Source organism: Lissotriton helveticus, chromosome 11 (assembly GCF_964261635.1).
Source record: "Lissotriton helveticus chromosome 11, aLisHel1.1, whole genome shotgun sequence".
In the NCBI taxonomy this organism is placed as follows: Eukaryota; Metazoa; Chordata; class Amphibia; order Caudata; family Salamandridae; genus Lissotriton; species Lissotriton helveticus.
In genome coordinates, this window is record NC_136072.1 from 141,366,817 (window position 1) to 141,380,611 (window position 13,795).

At 38.2% G+C, this 13,795-nt stretch overlaps 1 protein-coding gene across 2 annotated transcripts in view; it reads right to left on the reverse strand.

The window, feature by feature from the left end:
- SI (sucrase-isomaltase) overlaps positions 1-13,795 on the reverse strand; it is a 645,776-nt gene that overhangs the window by 367,685 nt on the left and 264,296 nt on the right. For both annotated transcript variants that reach the window (XM_078665617.1, XM_078665618.1), the window contains exon 26: positions 5,961-6,161. In XM_078665617.1, coding sequence (XP_078521743.1) covers positions 5,961-6,161 — 201 coding nt within the window. The remainder of the gene's footprint in view (positions 1-5,960; positions 6,162-13,795) is intronic.

Sequence of the window (13,795 nt, forward strand, 5' to 3'; positions counted from 1 at the left end):
CTTCTAAATAAGGCCCTATATCCTAATACCCACTATCATGGTGGCAGGAAAATATGAAGAGAGAAAAGGGAAAAGGCAGTACTCAAAAACCGGATTGGAATATTGAATATGCTTCATTAGACTTTGCCTCTTGGTGCAGCATTCATTTTCATTTCCATTTGCCTTTTAACCAGTGGAAAATGGGACAGATGTTCAGTGTGTGGTTTTTTTGTAGATCCCATTTGTTGATAAGTAAACAATGGCATATCCAGAAAGAAAAACTGTTAATAATGACAGCATCATTTTGCTTAGAAGGACAGAATATGCTAAGATGTTTTCTACAAGGGAACATCTAAATGTAGAACTGGCAATTTGGCACCTATATGATCACAGAAAACGCATGGCATACCAATTCATGGAAGCATAGAGGTTGACCAGGCCCCAGACATATTGTTTACAGTGTAGATTCTAACTGGATTAGTTAGACTAAATTTGAAAATGTAAGGGTATTGGAAGTGGATGACCTGAGGTAGAATGACAATTGGTTATTTTGAAACATTCTTTTGGTGCTTTTCATGATTTTGTTTGGCTTTTTCACAGATTGCATGGCTCTCCTCAAAACAAACCTCATGAGGGTAGTTTATATTACGCTGATTTCTGTAACTTCTCTATATTAGAGAAGGGATGTGCTGACCATTTCAACAATTTAGTTGCTGACTTAAAAAAAGGATGGCTAGTATTCATATATTATCTGAGGAATGTGATGTGGATGGGAGAATACTTATAGTTAAATTAATAAAATTCCTTTCTCAATCCTTAACATATATGCTACTACACAGCCAGACAGTCATTTTTGGCCTGATATTGCGCATAAAGTAATGTCTAACTTGGAAGATTAGTTAATTTTAGGTGTTGATTGCAACTTGGTTATGAACCCTCTATTCGACTGTCATTATAAGGTTGCATTTGTCCCCTATACTATTCATAAATAATTCTTCTTCACGATAATTCAACATTTGGTTGATGTTTAGAGATTATTTCAGCTGACATCACAGAAATGTACTTTCTTTTCCTCTGTACACACTTCTCAACCCAGATTAGTTCAAATACTTATTTCTCAATGGCTTTCCTCACATCGATTGAGCTCGAAAATCGGTTCAATCCTAATGTCTGATTGTGCACCTGTTATTGTAGATGTAGAATCATTAAAATTACTACCCACGCCTCAAGGCAATAAACTATGGATTTTTAATAATTTCCGCTTATTGTATATTTAATTTACACAAGGTTTTCAGGCCTTTTCACAAGGATTGTTTCAATTTAGTGAAACCTCTGGGATCTCTCCTCAAATTTTATAGGATTCATTTAAAGCTTCAGGAAGGGTCTTTAAAATGTCATATGCAGCCAAAAAACAGAGGAAGTGGGCAAAACTCAACTGAAATTCAGAAACAAATTGAAAAATTTAAACATACCTATTTTCATACTATATCCAAAACCTGTCTTGGTGAATTAGTAAGAGATGAATGCCAGTTTAATAAGAATGTGACTGAAGATGCTACATGTTATATACTTGGATCTAGTGTTCAATATTACAAAGGGCAAAAGAAAAAAATATCCGATGATCAAAAAAGAGAGAATAAAAATTGAATCAATTATAATAAATGACAATGTTCACTTGTTCAATATTCTGACATTTTGTAGAGATTCAAAAATGATTAGTCTACAATCTTCATCATCCTTGCCATAACAATATTTACTCTGTGTTCCTAAAAAATTGTAATCGTCTATGTACATTACAAATGAGATTTTTAAAGCTATGAACTTGATTAAAAAAGGAAAGGTTCCTGATGCAGATGGCTTTTCAATTGAATTATATCTTTTTTTTTCTTTACTTCTTATACCAAGAATATTCAAATATTCATACCATTCTCTTTCTGTATCAGGAATAAAGCTTTAAAGTAATCAGTTCAAGATGCATTGATCGGTTTACTACCCAAAGAGGGTAGGAACCGTATGCTCTGGAAAAATTGTCAACCAATATCTCTAGTCAATCTAGTGTATAACATTTTTGGAAACCTTATTGCTCTTCCTCTTGAACCATTGTTACCTAAATTGATTGAGCATGAACAAACAGGCTTTGTTAAATGTGGTCATTTATCAGATAACACAATATTTTTTTTATATACTATGTAAGTCGAATAAATATAAGCACTCATTGGCACTATATTGATTGATGCAGAAAAAGCATTTAATCGGATGAGCTTTTTTTTTATATTTCACTTGCTTAAATGACTTGATTTTGGTTCTTACTTTCATAATTCAGATTCTCTTTTTGTACAGCCTCAACAGCTTTTATATAAGTATGGTTTAATATTTTCTTTCTTTTCATTATGCAGTGGAGTTAGACTTGATTGTCTCCTTTCCCCTCTTCATTTTATTTTTGCTTTAGAATGCTTCTTACTTAATATTTGGCATAATCCAGATATTAGTAGGATTTAATTATGGTAAGAGACATGGTAAATTGGCGACATATGCTGATGACAGTTTGATGTTCCTATCTCTGCCAGCTTTCCTTACAGAGGTAAACAAACTTGCTATGGTTTCATGCTATAAACTAAACTCTGAAAAGTGTGAAATTCTCCCTCTTAATAAAATGTCTTCTAAACAAGACTTTTTTGCATCAATTCCGCTAGGTGTCCGATTAAAATTAAATATTTGGGATTATACTTTACAAATAATGCTAAAGACACAGTTTCTGTTAATCCCAATGCCGCCATTACAACACTGTTATCTTTAACTTCTCAATCAAACCTATTGTTTCTATCTTGGTGTGGTAGATTAGATCGATTAAAATGATACTTGTTCCTGTTGTTCTTTTTACTTTAGCTACTAATTCGATATTGATTTCAGGTAGATATTTTAAAAATAATCCAAATAATTTTACCTAAATTCTTGTGGCAAAAAAAAGCCTCAGATATCTCTTACTAAACAATGTCTTAAAGAAATGGTGGCGGGGGATAATTAGTTCAACATTTGTTCTTATCATAAGGTTTTCTTTTTTAATCATTCCAAATATCTTAATATTGATAATTATACAGTAGTGGCTATGCTAACATGTGTATTCCTACTAATTCCAATTGGTTTTTTTTTTGCACGGTGCTCCATGGAGTAGACATGGCCACAACACTCCAACACTGGGAATCAAAGCCCACCAAAAATGAATAATAATCCTTTGCACTGTTAGTAATAACAAGTTTAAATTATTCTAAAATGTCCTTTGTTTCAATTTTCTTTGTTTTGTCTTCTCATACATCCAGCAATCTTGCCAGTTCTCTAGCCAACACAAATTTTGTTATATAGGTACATCAACCAATGACTTCCTCAGGGATAACTAAGACTGCAGTATGGTATATATGAAAGCAGTCCACTCCTACTCATATCGTTACCCGTGTGTCCAAAGATTAGGAGTACTCTCCTTAACCTGATACTTGATTCATACACTTTTGCCAGTTATATTGAGGATTTGTCTGGTGTACAGATATAATAGGATATAGATGGTGGATTTTATTTTGACTGTGAACTACATTTGTATATACCCTTCTAGAATCTTAGTTGGCCCTGAGTAAGTCATTAGTTGATGTACCTATATGACGAAACACATGTTGGTTACTGATCTGGCAAGAATGCTGGATATATGACAAGATGAAATAAAGAAAATTGAACGAAAGGACATTTTGGAATAATTTGAACTTGATTTTACCAATGGAGCTCAGGAGTATTCTTCACCTAATATTGATTTTGTTTCTGACACTTTTGATGAAATTCCTACACTTCTCATTACGGTATAACAAATTGAGTTCAATGGCAGAACCTTTAGTGGACATCCTGGAGAGAGAAAATGGCTTTTTATGGGTTAAACAACATATTGTAAAAAATGCATGTATTCCTTTTCAACCGGCACAATTGCACTTTCACTTACCCCATTCCCTTTCTCTACATTATTGCAGGCTGCTATTTCACACACATTACAAACTCTTTCTTCTAAATCTTGGCTAGATATCCCAGATGTATCTATTCCATATCCCAATACAGTATCCTTTTCATTATCTTCACTTTACAAGGTCCTTAATGCAGCCAAATCCATCATAAGACAAGACAGAAAATGAATTATAATGGGAACGTGACTTTGATGTCTTTTGAACAATCCAATTATAGAATAGAATCTGGACCAAAATATGTCAATCCACTAAAGTTGCAAATTTAATTCAAACAATATTTTTCCTATATAATAGACTCCTGATTACTACCTGTTCATTAAAAAAAGGGATCTTCTATCATTGCTACTAATTGTTGGTCATGTAATGCATGCTCAGCTAATCTACATCGCCTGCTATTCGCATGTCCCATCATACTTCAATTCTGGATCAGAGTGTGGCAAAAATCTATTGACATTTTTCATTCTAATGTAGGACAGTAGGAGCTTGACCTCTGGTGCCAACTCTCTCCCCAGCAGCTCCGCAGTGCAGTCATCGTGCCGCAGTAGCGAGATCTCCTCCCATTGAGGATTCACGCCTGCTGCCAGTTTCCTGCCTCTGCACTGCTCCTGCCTTAGCCATCACCTCGCCTGCCTGGGATACTGTATCTCGCTGCTCCGCTTGGTGACTCTGCTTTCACAGAGTTCTATTTTATTTAATTTTAAATTTTTTAATTTTTGACCACATTTTTCTACCTAGTTTTCTGGGTAGTTTATTAGAATTTTTAAAGTGTTCTGTATATCCTGTTGATATTATTGTTTTACTATTTGCTGTTGCCTTTCAATAAATAACCAAAAATTGTAAGAACACATCAGCTACTTCTTCTCAGGCATGGTGGTATGGAATATGTTACAACCATCGTCTAGACAGAGTCTACGTTCAACCCATGACTTTAACTACACGAAGAGATTAAGAGACTATTTGGTCACCAGCTACAGTTATTTTAGACTATTCTGCTTGTTCCTCTATTACTCATCATCCATTAATCAAAGAAGTTCTGAAACCCCCTTGAACATTGAGGTTATGTGCCTTTCAGTCTACGTATTTCAAAACGATATAGTGAATTTTTGTCATACTGTACATTTTAATTAATATTAGATATAGTCTTTAAGATTTATATTGTTAAACTATGCCCTCTGGCTTGTTATTATTCCCTAACATCTTTTTCCTTCTCCCTCTTTATTTTCTTAAATTTTTCCTGCTTGCATGTGATGCACAATTTGTCGTCATTTGTATCTCAATTACTGATTATATGATCTATTCCGTGTGATGACTTACTAGAGATTGCTATTTTATTTAATAAACTTTTCTTTTAAACCTAAATATTGGATCCTTGAAATGTATAGGTTTCACAGGAGAAAGCAATAACATGAGCATGTAAATCCCTACTGTCCTTCACAGATACCATCCTATTTTGCCAACTAAAGTGGAATTCAGAACAATAAAGTATCCAAACCTCATGAATGGAGTACAGAGCTTCATCATTAGTAAAGAGTCTGCCTCTACTTCCACGATAAATCTCTGTGTTACTGCCTCCATATTGGTTTTCTGTTGCCTCTTCAATGACAGCAGCCTGACATCTCTTTTCAAAGTATGAAAGCACTTATATTCTCTTCCAGGCAGATATGATATGGCATCTTCGATGTCTGCAAGATTCACACACTGTGCACTCTCTTCCAATCCCACACCCGGCATTATAAACAGAATCTGGCAGCAATATAACCTGACACCTCCAGTGGCTGCTTCTCTGCTATTCCCTCAGCATAGACCTCACACACATTTTCAGTTGGCAAAGTGTGCCCACAGCAGCTTTCAAACAGGCATACAATTGGAAATTAATAATGATGCAAATATTTTAATGATAGCAGCTCAAGCTAAACATGTACTATAACCAGGTAACAGAAAATCATCAGTAAACAGTTCAAGCATGCATTACATTGGCATTACCTTAAACTGCAGCATGTTATTTTCATGATATGACATCGAAAGTCGAAGTGTAGTGATGGGGGTGGAACGTGACTCATAACGGAAAAGAAACCCAGTAGGATTTTGTATATCAGCTGTTAAACCGGAAGGAGTTTCCACAATATTAGCCACACTGTAGCCATGATCATCTGGATAATAACACGATGGTGCATTTGGAGCTGGCTGGAAACAGAGAGTTCAGGTTAATATATTGCATTTATTGAGCGAGCAATGTATTTTTATGTCTGGCATAGAGGTAGCTTTAGCTGTCTCACCACTCTAGTTTAAATATATATATAACTGCAAAGTCACACATATATACATATAGATCTGAATTGTTTCCACCCCCTTGATCACATTTTGCTTAGGCCCTCCACAGCAAACAGCATAGGACCATGAGTTAGCCCACTCATACACAGTGATTGACAGCATTTTAGTTGATCACAATTGAACACTTGTCTAAAAAGAAGAACACTTCAGCTAGGGCGTTGTGCTAAATTTTCACTTTAACGATGCTTATTTCCTTCCATTCTATACCCTTCATTATCTTTTAAGCTGTGTCTTGAGGTTAAAATAATTAAAAGCAAATAGAATCATAGTTTATCGTGATATGGATGAAAAGGGTGTTGGTACCTGTTCTTAGCACACCTGTATAATAGTAAGCAAGCTTGTGTACCACTGTATGAAAATCATACGAAACGGGTAATTAAAAAAAGAATAATAATCTTTGTTTTCTGTCATTGCTTGGTGTGGCAGGTTTTCCATTTGTGACATTTGCTTACAAAAATGTGTGTGGGTGTACATATATATTTTGTTTTCATAGAAAAAACAAAACCATTGAAATTCATCTCTTATAGCATTCTTGTCATGTTGTGATGAGCTGTAGGAAGTGAAGCAACCCCCCACCAACATTTAAAAAAACAGTAAGCCTCCTTAGTCATTAAAACCATGGCCCCAGGAGGACTTACCATATTTTTTTAAAGCACTCCTAGCTGAAGCTCTATGCTCTTCAGCTGGAGTGCAAGGCCCTCTTGTGGTTGTTTTTATGATTGCATTTCATGGGCTAAAACATTTTAAATAAACATTCAGAGATAAGTTGCATTGTTTTAAAGAAAATAATCAATACGACCCTGAGTCTTTCCTTCAACATTTTCAGCCCCCAAAATGCAGTTATAAAAATTCTTATTAGAAAGACTCCCAGACGTGTTTTTTATTGAAAAGTATTGCAACTGTTTATAATAATCAATATTATTAAATATTGCATTGTTCCAAATCACCCATGGTGTTGCAGAGGATTCTAGACAGTTTTGATAATTTCTGCACCAAGAGAGGACTAGAAATCAATGTCACAAAACAAAAAACAAGGTACTCAATCCTTGTCCTACCACTAGGCCCAATCCAAAGTTAAAAGCTCCTCTCTAGAGTATGTGCACACTTTTGAATACATAGGGCTGATCCTTACTGAGCAGCTGGACTGGTGTTGCCACATTGATAGGTGTAGACTTCAACTTGAGCAACACACTGGGGGGGTTATTAAAAATACAGAGAAGCTCCACATACTGCCAATTTCCCCAGCACTGAAAAATTACAAACAGGCCACATGAGCTACCCTGTATAGAGTAGAGCCCTGAGGCCACAAGTATGCAGCGGCTCCTAATTTAGTGCAAAATCGACTGCTGTGCCGGCTCACAGGCCTCCCTGTCAGCACCCCATTGTTGCCACTCAGGCTAGATATGGGTATTTAGTTGCTCTCAGAAGGGATAGAGAAGAGACCATTCCGCAATTGGAGGAGGCTCTGGCCCACTCCCAAGCTTATATCATACCAACAGTGGTTAGAGGAAATGTTGGGTATTCCAGGTTCCTATAAAATCCCTTGGATGAGATACAGCAGAGGCACACTGAGAAAGTCATGTAATAAGATTTTATGGGAATACCAAATGTCTATTAGGAAGAATACAATCAAAGCCAATTATGTCCTGTACACAAGGAACCTAATGTAGTCCCCACCCTCACTTGGCACCCTAACCAACAATTTCCTATTTGAGAAGGATGACTTTAAGATGGAGTGGTTCATTGACAAGATTGAACCTGAGGCAGCAAGAATATTATAATTAATTTTTCATGATGTCACCCTCCCCTTGCTCTCCTTCACCTCAGGTTGGGGTTGGCCACATGAACAGGCTTTGCAGTTCGGGCTGGACTGTTCCCATGAGGCACAGGGTCAGACTGATTTGCATATGGCCATGTCTGAACTGGGGTGGTGGAGGGAGCTAAAGAATGATGATGGATTAAACCCAGATCAGTTGACTGGGGGTGAGTGTTTGATTTGCTCAAGCGCTCCGTCCATCATCCCCTTTAGTGTCACATGAACAGGACAGGTAGCCATGCCCCTCCTGTGGTGCCAGCAAGGAAACTATAGATCATGCAATGTTCTTCTGCCCTGCCTATGATAAGGCGAGGGAAAAAAGGATACTCCTAGTATGCCAAAATTTAGGGGTCCATAAACATGTTGAGATGCTTCATATTTTAAGATTCAAAATGAGTCAAAGGATTGATTTTCCTGTCTCCTGAAAACCTTCTGTTGATGATGAAGACTAGGCACATGATGTTTAAGCTTGATGCAGATGCTGATATCACAATAGCTCAGGATGCTGCCAGTGTCTTCGCTCCTTCTCATGCACTAGCACTTTGGGATGTTGTTGCTTGTGCAGGATCTGTTCATTTTTAAAGCAAAGGGTGCCATTAGAAACTTTGCCTTCCCCTATGTGTCAGTACCTTGAGAATTTACGGACCAAGACTGCTATATTCACCTTCGTGACTCTTTTACAGAGCTTATGGAATGTTTAGGCTTACTCGATTTTATCAAATATTTTATGATGTATGTTTGATCTAACTAAGTTTTTTCTGGTATGTGCCTATTTGATTTTTTATGTTTTATACTCTGCTTTGTTGTTCTTTTATGGCTTACAGCTGAAATAAAAGTCTGAAATGATGATAGGGTCACTTCTTATATTTTGGTGTTGTGCCTTTTTGGCAAAATCAGTAAGTCTATCTGAGTACAGCCAGGAACGGAGAGATGCCAGAGTAATTAAGAAGGTAATTTGAGCAATTGCGCATTTTTCTTGTGATGCAAGATTACGTGATTAAGCTAGTTTGAGTAATAAAGAGTACTTTAGGGCAACAATCTTACTGCAGCAGCACAGGAACAATGAACTAAGAGAAAGCGAGAGGCAGCTGTTTGCTGCTATTTGTGTCCCTTAGCATTTTGTGCTATTATTTCATCCTTCATTTTGGACATGAGGGTGATTTTGCACTAAGAAAATATTGCTAAATGCTGGATTATGCTTCTCACATAATCAAGCATAAGTACAAGTAATGTTATAGTAATTATAAATAATTACACTAGATAGAACTCGGATGGAGCAAATGCCGTTAGGAGGCCTTCCTAACAGCATCAGAATGGGGCCCTTAATCTTGTACTTTTTCTCCACTTATATAAGCACTAAGTGCAGTGAATAGGAGGTTGTAAAAAAGGCTTGGATGAGCCTTCACTTTTTTGGCACACCGCAATTGTTTGCTTGAGATTTTGCACCTTGGGCGCGTTGCAGTTTGGCCTGAATTTGATATGTTGTCAGAATACATAGTCCTGATCAGGCAGTTAAACTTGACATGCAGCTGTAATATTGGTACCTCAGAGATACCTTTAAACATGGCCTATCCTCCATCTTTTTGCACTATTTGAAAGTTAAATCATAATTTTACCACATCTCAGGGTTAAGGTATTAATTATACTTTATATTGTAAATGCTGGTATTTTTCAACTTCATTATTGTGAATATTTACATTAACCATACAATAAAGTCTTTACTCACTTACTCACTGTCCCACTTTCAAATCAATAGGCTGCCTTCACACAAAGGACTTCACAACACTTCATTGTCCATCCAGCCAGGCTAGAGACAGTGCAGGGAGGCACGAAACTCCAAGAACTTCAAAGGGAATTCTCTAGAAACTTCTCTTACTTCAAGAAAGGCACCAGGTTTAAACATAAGACCCTCAGACTTACTCTTCAGTTCATTTCCTGACCTGTGGCAGAACTCTCAGGGGACCCACTACTGCTGTCACCTGCTGGGTACTTTAGAAGACTGCTTTTCTTCACCTGAAAGGATTGCTTTGCTGACTGAAGCTGCCCTGAATCCTCAGATACCTGCCCTGCTGCTTGAGTTCTGTTCCACTTCTTGAATCCAGGACAAACGGTAATTCCAAGGATGCACAGCTGGCCTCCGGATCAGAGTCTAAGGAATGAAAAAGTCTCCGCCCATCCTGAATCTGCACCGAGACCCAGCTTGAGTGAGTTGTAACCCTAAACGTGGGGCCTCCCAAGCACTGGACTCTTGATAATGGTACTAAAGATGCCCAGATAGCCAAAACGTGCAATTCTTGGCTAAACACTGCTCCAACAACCAGGAGGAGCCTGGGATCACCCTTTTCGTCTATCCACCCAAGGAGCATTGCAGGTCAGCCTCACTTAGCTGTAGTTCCCACTACGTACTTTGCATTGTAGCAATTCCTATCCAGGAGTACTTTGCAAAAGGGATATCCATCCTTGTGGAGCCCTCATTGGCTACAGCCTCATCCAACTGGAGATTTTAAGTTCCCAAATAAGAGACTGAGGGGCCTAATTTAAATCTCTTCAAACGGGTTAATCCACAACGGTGACAGATAATCCGCCTGACGAAATATAAACCCTATATAATTTAATGGCATTTATTTGTGGTGGACGGGATATCCATCACTATTGTGACAGAGTAATCCATCCACCAAGATTTAAATTAGGCCCTAAGTCCGCGCAGGGAAATCTGAAGCGCAACTTTGTCTAGTGGCTCCCTAGAGTCGAAAACTCCGCCTCAGACAATGCCTGCAGCCCTGCTCCACTGAACGTCTACCTTCTTAGAGACTTTTAGCTCTTGTTTAATACAATTCCAAAGTAAACACCAACCAGGCCCAATCAATTTCTGATATCCAACTCACACTTCATCGTGGCTAGCCATATTTTTCGACTTTGACCCGGTTTCATGCGATTAGATGTCTGCGGTTGACACTTTGACCTTTTAGGGTCTAGTCTTTACCTAAACTAATTGGATTTTTGTTGTTTTGGTGTCAAATAATATATTAAAATGTAGTCCATTTTCCTAAATTGGTGTGGGATTTTTATAGTGCTGTGATTTCACTTTATTACTTCTTGTGTGCTGCAGTTAAGCCTGACAGCTTCTGTGCAAGATACCAAAGGGTTAGTACAGGTTAATTTAGTGATTTTTGTGGTTCACCCTGACAGATTGTGGCTGTATCTTGAGCAGGGTTAAGACCCCACTCAACTAACAACCCAATTCCTCACACTGCTTCTAGTTTCCATAAATAACAGTTACTTATTTTTTCAGTATTGTAGATTTTACAAGATATACATCCAAGTTTTGTTATTCTTCTTATTTTTTTATAAGATATTTGTGAATAGTTGGCCTGGTATTGTGATGTATTCCTATAGGTTCTGTATCGATCCCCCTATTCCTGACCCTATTCTGGTTAACAAGTTAACTAGCAGCCATCCCGTGATGCAGAAAACCCCCATGATGCAGGAACCGTTATCTGATTAAGCCACACTACGGCACAGGAACGTGTTATCTGATTAGTTCATAACGCTTGCCATCTAATTAGACAAGCGATATTCCTCCAGCCCCTGATAAGGCATACGGAGTTCTCAAAACAAATCAAACCTATGACAAACCTGGGAAAAACCCTGCGGCCATTGTTTTGATTTCACCGAGAACTTCAGCAAAAGAATGTGCTAACGACCAGGTCGTATGACATCCTTATTGACGTATCTATGTCCATCCTTACGTCAATCTCGGCACCTTAAAGGTATAAATATTACCGATATTGCCCTATGCAAACACACGCGGTGGTGACGAGATCGGAGCAGCCAGACTTGCCGAAGCCCAGAGCAGAGCAGACCCCGCTGGCGCAGCCCCGCCTTCCTGACGCGCTGAAAACGAGACGCTGCTTTCTCCTGCCGAGAAATCCAGCTCCGGCGCTTCCGGGTAGCCCTCGCAGGCAGCCTGGAATATCGAGACCAGAGACGAGAGATACCATCCCTCATTTATCCTAGATTCCAGGTACAGAACTGAATAACCCCTCGCAGAGAATTCTTGAGTCATTCACTTGGCAAAACAAACTTAACTTAAACTGCTACTTTCTACTCCCGCCCACGTATTAGGCTTAGGTCAGGTACACCGGGGTAGGCGTAGTTAGAAACACCAGTTGAGTACAATTAGTCAAATGTATATGTGTATGTATCTATTTTATCCATTTTAAACCATCATATGGCTTAGAAACCATATCAATGTTTTTACAGTATTATTTTATTCTTCTGCTTTTAATGTATGCACTTTACTTAACCATAAGTATTGCTATAATATCGATCCATTTCTCTTGTATGAGAAAAGAGACTGATCAATAAATAACATCTTTTATTGAACACGCCCGTCTCTTCCTTTTCTCTACAATCTGGTGAGACTAAGAATGCACGTACTGACTGAGTAAAATAAGTCGTCTTTTGTTTTCACACGACTCTAGAGATACACTCTTGATTAGGGGAGATCAAAGTTGTCATGTTCTATGGTTGTCAGAAACTAAATCCCTTCTTGTCTATCCAGGGAGGTTCAACTCCTCCTTGCCTATTCGAGAAAGTTTCTAGTGAACTCTGAGCTAGCTGGCAAACCCAAAACTTTAAGTCTAATATCGACAGTAGTAGACCTAGTTAACGTCTGGTCTAGGCCTATACTATTGAAGGTATTATTCCAATGCGCAGAGCCTATTGGGATAATAGGAACTACACTACATGGCGCCCAACGCGTTTGGATAGGCGATAAAACTAACGTAAGACATTTAGAGTAACTCAGTCGTGCTTTTTCACTCAGACCCCTTTTTTTCCCATAATACTCCAAAGACGTCTGGAGTGGGTGAAAGGTAATATCCGCCAGACCTCGCAGGAGGAAACTCCTATGTATGGTTCTTGGTTTAGTCAACGTTGAAGGATACACTGTTCCAAAATATTGTGCATCTAATCTTTGTTTCCATAAGAACCTGATCTGCAAACAAACTAAATAACCTTCTGGACAGTACAATGTCAGACAATGAAGGAGAAAGAGAGGCAGTTAGAATAATAACTGAACTCGCAGCAGCTGATAATGCACTGCAAGACGCTGACCCAGATATAATACTCATCGCGGTCAACATAAGAAAATCTATAACTTTAAAACTTATAGAAAATGGACAGACACCTACAGGTGGCACAGTCATATTCGTAATAGAGGCACACGAATATCGGCAGACAGAGGTATTCTATTCATGGATACACTTTCCAGCAGCAAATGCTGTAACAAAGGTCTTCCACTATTACAAAACAGAGGAACCTCCTAATGAGTACACTCCTTTCGAGGAGGTGGAAGTACCACTTAAATTTCAAGAGCATCTGCTCTTATTTAATGGCGCCCTAAAACATAATCACATCACCAGGCTCGGTCCATTAGGTAGACCAGGAGCAACGTGGCCGGTCCTAGCCGGATACACACCACATCCAGACATCGATGGGATGTCTGCAGCAGAGCTTTTAACACAGCTAAAACAATTAATAAAATTACATAGACAATTAGTCCAATATGTGATGCGGACTTCAACAATTCAACCAGCAATTAAAATTCCACAGCTGACCCCTCATCAGGGGAACACAAATAAAATTACACCACAGAACATACAATCCT